Below are 5,827 nucleotides of genomic sequence, written 5' to 3' on the forward strand. Positions count from 1 at the left end.
TATTTTCTTACCCGGAGTCAATCACTTTTGGCAGTACCCAATAAGATAAAAGTAAAACAAGGAAACACATATATCTCATATTAGAAAAATTAGTTAAAAAGGAAAACAAGGTGCGCTTGTTGGTGCCAAGGCAGTCCCTTTCCCTGAAAGAAAATGGACACTCCACTAGCTTTGACACTTCCATTCATGGCCACAAAGTTTTGGAAATATCAATTACTTTCATATCACGCAGGTCACTATATCCCCACATTCCCATGCTCACATCACATGGTCCTAACTCAATATCTACAGACTTTCCGTAGTGCTTGTATAAAAACAACACACTTGGATCCCTTGAAGTTGCTCACCTTCAAATAACAGGGTGTTAGTTAGGAATTTAGAGAGAACAGGGAAGAAGATGATGCCATTTCATAAGAGTTTAGCTGCAGCTTTTCTCGGGTTATGTCTCTTACTTGCATCAATAGGTAAAATTGAAAGTAGGGAAGCAAGGAAGGACTTAGGCTTAGACTTGGGTGGTGGCCTTGGCCTTGGTATTGGTGTTGGGGTTGGAGTTGGTGTTGGAGGAGGAGCTGGCTCTGGGTCTGGATCCGGTTCGGGGTCAGGTTCGGGCTCAGGGTCAGGCTCTGGAGCTGGATCATATGCAGGTTCAGGAGCTGGATCATATGCTGGATCTGGTGCTGGGTCAAGTTCTGGCTCAGGTCATGGTTCAGGTCAGGGAAGCGGTCGTGGATCGGGTTCTGGTTCTGGTTCTGGTTACGGGGAAGGTAATGGACAAGGCTCAGGTTCAGGCTCAGGCTATGGAGAAGGCCATGGATATGGTTCGGGCTACGGTGGTGGTAACAACTGATGGCAATTTCCTTGTTTGAACACAAGTAATGTTATGCTAATATAGATGCTATATGTTTGGATGTGTATCGAGAATTTGCTTGAATAAATGGGAGAAAACCCTCTTTCTTCTCCACCCTTTTATTTTATTGCCAATGTAGATTAAATAGGTTAATTAAATTATTCTTGAAAACAAAAGTAAGGGAAAATACTTAGAAATTTCGTCAAAGGATACAAAACACAGACACCAAAGCGGGAACATGGGTAGCAATATTTTTGTGTGCATTGAACCTGAAGAAGTTTGACGAGGACGTCAAAATATTTGGAAATTATTCATTTTATGAAGTTTATGAGTTTGAAAAAAAAAAAACTTTAATGTTCATAACTGACTTTAAACAGTTTACGCCAATTTTTAAAGATTAATAATTAATATTTCAAACTACAATTTATGCCATATTGTTGCAAGTAAGTCTAGAAAACAATCATCATCATCACTAAATTCACCAAACGAAACTACTACACAATGTGTAAGCACGGGTGTCTTTATCTGTGAGAAGAAAAAATATTACAAAAAGCTTTTCTTTAATATTTTGATAACTTTTAATCTTAGTCACATGGCATACTCTTAAACATAATTAAAAAATAACTAGCATTCAATTATGTATAGGGCTGGCCTTAGTAAAAAGGAGGCTTTAGGAAAAATTGTAATAAGTTTTGTAATAATTTTTATAAAATAATAAATTACATAATTAGAAATATATAAATATTATTAATAATTAAGAAAAGTAAAACTTTAAAATATTCAAAAAAAAATCTAAAGATAAATTGTTATATTACATAAAGAGTTCAGATCCTTCTTTAATACATATTATTGTTAATCAATATACCGACAATGTATCCAAAACCCCAATTAAAACTCACAATTTTTTATTATTATTATTATTATTATTATTATTATTATTATTATTATTATTATTATTATTATTTTCCCCTCTTTGAGATGCCACTACAAAAAAATTATAGTTTTGCAACGGATAATTGCAACGGAATAAATCTGTTGCAATTTTATAACAGATTGGTAATAGATTTGCAACGGATTAAAAAATTTGCAACAGATTTTGTGACAGACCAAAATCCGTTACAAAATTTATTTGAAACGGATTTGCAACTCGTTTTGCAACAGAATTGTAACGAATTGGTGACGGAATAAGTTTCGGTTGCAATAAAATGGAGGGAATACCGCGGAAATAGTTTGCAACGGATTTGCAACGAACAGGAAACAAACATTTGCAACGGATGTATGTAATACAAATTTGCAACAATATTTGTCACAAATTTGCAACGGATTTTGTAATGAAAATTATTTTTGAAAATAAATGGAATAAAATTAATATAATTTTCAATTTTAGTTAGTATAATTACTTTCCTATTTTATTTCTATAATTTTATAATATTTTCAATTTTAAAAATTTTAAAAATCAACTAATTATTTTTATGAGAAGATATTTTTAAAATATTTTGTAATATTTTAATGAGAAAATATTAAATTATAGAAATGTTTAAGATTTTATTCATAAATTAAAATATTTTGATTATATTTTATTTCTGTAATTCCATTATTTTAAATATTGTATTTAAATTTTAAAAATAATTAAAATCAACTAATTATTTTTATAATATTTTCAATTCTAAATTATTTTTATGAGAATATATTAAATTAAAAATTATTTAAATTTTTTTATTTTATAAATTTAAAATATTTTAATTAAAATTTTAAAAAAAAATTATTGTTATTTAATATTAATATTTTTCATATATGTTTTTTTACCAATTGAAATTTTTTTTTTTGGAAACTAACCTCGTACAAAAATCTTAATGTGTTCAAGCTAATATACATAACAAATTTTCTTCAAGATATCAAAAAAAATTTAATTACCTCAAATATTTTAGTTAATTAAAATTATAATATATTTGAAAATATTAATTATTTAAGATTTAAAATATTATCCATAAATTTTTAACATTGAGGTATTCCCATTCCAAAAGCCCTATGGAAGCCATAATATTAGTAATAAATAAATAAATAAATAATAAAGAAAAAAAATTAGAAACTGAGGTATGATACTCAAAATATTAATAGATAAAAATTATATATATATTTGAAAAAAGAAAAACTTTAAAACTTTATAATTGGGGCAATGTTAGGGTTAGAAAAATTAGTCCAGGTCTTCATTCATCTTCTTCTTCTCCTCTATCTACCGTCCAGGTCTTCTCCTCAATCTCCACTACAAATCCATCTCCATTCTAGGTTTCCATTAGCAACGATCTCCGCAAATCAGCTCACCACTTTCTGAAGCTCTCCTTCGAGCTTCAAGACGCCGCTTTCTTGCCGTTGTGCCATCGATCAAGCTATCTGTTGCATCCTTTGCAAAACTAATGGTTATTCTTTTAATCCCTTTCTCGATCTTATTCATTTTCAGTTTATTCAATCAATTTTATAGTTTATTGGGTTCTTCTTGTGACAACAGATTTGATTCTTCTTACAATTTGGCCTTTTCACTCTTCTGTTGATTTGATTCTTCTTACAATCAACCAAAAGCCCCAACCAAGGTGCACCTCCATAACATCCCCCATTTTTGTTCTTTTTTACCTATATTTTCAATATTATGAAAGTTTGGTGTTTGTTCTCTAAGTGAGTAGTTTTATATTTTTACCATCATTCATCTTTTCTTGATGTTTCTATAAATCATTTCAAGCTCTGATTCTACCCTTTATCTAATTCAGTTGAAAACTGGACATCCACATAAACATAGAATAGATGTATCATAAAAAGATCTTTGCTTTTTAATTCTTGTTGTGTTCTTTGCTTTTCAAGTATGGAGATTGAGGTATGGCAAAGTGATTGTCCATAACCAGTTATCTATATCTGTAACCTGCAGCCCAAACTAATATTTGATAAGGAAGTGAATTTTTCATGTTCACTTTTCTTATAATGGATGATCATTGATTTTCATCAAATGATTTAGTCATCCTATTCCTTAATTTGAAGATGCATAATTCAGGAGTTGTCTGTTCTCTTCTCAATTGCATGTGTTTATATAGAAAATTATTATTCCTAATCCCATTAGAAAATTAGCATTGTGCTTTGAATTCATATCAAACAAAAAAAAGGGAGATAAATAAAAAAAATCATATTCTCCTACTTCAAATAGGAGCCAAAAAAAAGGAGTTAAGGGGCATTATCCTATTCCAAATAAAAGTAGGGGGGGCAAATAAAAAATAATAAAATAATAATAATAATATAAAAAAGAGGAGAGAGAATATATGTATATATATTTGAAGATATATATACATGTCGTTTGAAATTTTTAAAAAAATATACATATATATTTTATAATAATGAATAAAATATAATAATAAAAAGAAGGAGGGAGATTCAAATATATATGAAAATATATATAAAAAAAATGGAGATTATGGATAAGATTGGAAATTTTGAATTAAAAATAAAAAAAAATAATAAATAAAAATAAAAATCTCCTGGGAGTTGGAGATTTTTTCGGGGTGTTGAGGATCTTCGGGGCCCTAAGGAGAAGAGAGGAGTTTTGAAAAAAAGGAGGGACAAGAAGAAAAAGAAGGGAGGGAGAGAGGCGACAGAGAAAAGGGACTGAAAAAGACCGTGATTTTTTTGAAGAAAAGAGAGAAATTAAACAAGAAGAGAGAGAATTTTGAAGAAGAAGTGAGAAGGAAGAAGGAGAATAATAGGACAAGGAGGTCGGAGAAGATTGATCTGCAAGAAGAAGAGGTACTGTAATTTTTTTTATAAAGTAAAGAAAAAATAGATGCAATGGTTTTAAAACTTATTTTTTGCATGATGAACATAGTGTCTCCATGTTGATGTCTCCATGCCTCTACATATGATGGGCCCCACTTTTAAAAATGATAGGTTTTTTTTAAAAAAATTGAGAGCATGCCATGCATATTCCATGCCCATGATGCTTCCTGCATACATTAAAAATAAAAAAAAATGGAATGGGTCCCACGTGATTCTTTCATGCTTTGTCTTTTTTATCTTTTCTAAAAAAAAACCATGCACGTATGCATCATGATGAGCATGCATTTCTTTTTTCTCTCTCTCTCTCTCTCTCGTGTTTGGGCTTCTCTCCTCTTCCTGGTTCTTCTCTCCATGCCATCCATTACGGAACCGAGCTCTTGAGATGAAGATGAAGAATAAGATCAATAGAGATTATTACCTCACTCTCCATATCTATCCGATGATGTCGATACTTCCGAGCAGCGAGGCGATTGAGATCCGAGATGTATGGGCGGAGAACCTTGAAGACTTGTTCGCTCTCACACGTTGAAGACTTGTTCGCTCTCACTACGTTTCCATGAGTGCAGAGTTCCCTGGTGTTGCTCATTTCCTTGTTAGTGTTTTTCCTACTACCGATGGCTACCACTACCTCACCTCAAGGCCAACATTGACATCCTCGAAGTTTATCCGGGGCTCAGCCTTTACTCTCCCCGCCATCGATAGCTCTCCCCGCCTCTCCTTGGGTATAATCTCGCTTATGGGCTGATGAAGATGAATCCCTTGCATGAAGAGAAAGATGGGGATGTCTCCATTGTCCTCCAATGAAGCTAGGTAGCTTGCAAGGATTTCCCTGATTCATAGCCTTTTATGTGTGAAATATCTCTTCAGCAAGATATCACATGAGTGCTACTGCAAACCATATTATTGCTATGTCCGTGACGTTATGGCTCGCTGCAAACACCGGACTGGGTTGTTAAGACATTGTCATGCATTAAATAATGGCAGTAAATGGCAGAATATGAGAAAAAAATCTGGTTGGTATGGCCACAGAAACTGAACTGGAAGACTTCAAGCTCTGAATTGAGGATGCTAAGAATGCTACCTTTGCGGCCATTGAAGAAAGTATTGTCCCTGGTGTTGGTTCGGCTTATGTCTACCTCTCTGCATATGTCCCTGCAATCAAGAATA

General features: G+C 32.1%; 1 protein-coding gene across 1 annotated transcript; it reads left to right on the forward strand.

Annotated features, from left to right (window-relative positions):
* The first annotated feature begins 278 nt into the window (after positions 1-278).
* On the forward strand, positions 279-974 carry LOC120279360 (putative per-hexamer repeat protein 5). The gene has a single exon (XM_039286286.1). It carries the CDS (start codon positions 398-400, stop codon positions 845-847), a length of 450 nt encoding a protein of 149 aa, XP_039142220.1. The 5' UTR covers positions 279-397; the 3' UTR covers positions 848-974.
* The last annotated feature ends 4,853 nt before the right edge of the window (positions 975-5,827 follow it).

This window comes from Dioscorea cayenensis, chromosome 16 (genome assembly GCF_009730915.1).
Source record: "Dioscorea cayenensis subsp. rotundata cultivar TDr96_F1 chromosome 16, TDr96_F1_v2_PseudoChromosome.rev07_lg8_w22 25.fasta, whole genome shotgun sequence".
Lineage (NCBI taxonomy): Eukaryota > Viridiplantae > Streptophyta > Magnoliopsida > Dioscoreales > Dioscoreaceae > Dioscorea > Dioscorea cayenensis.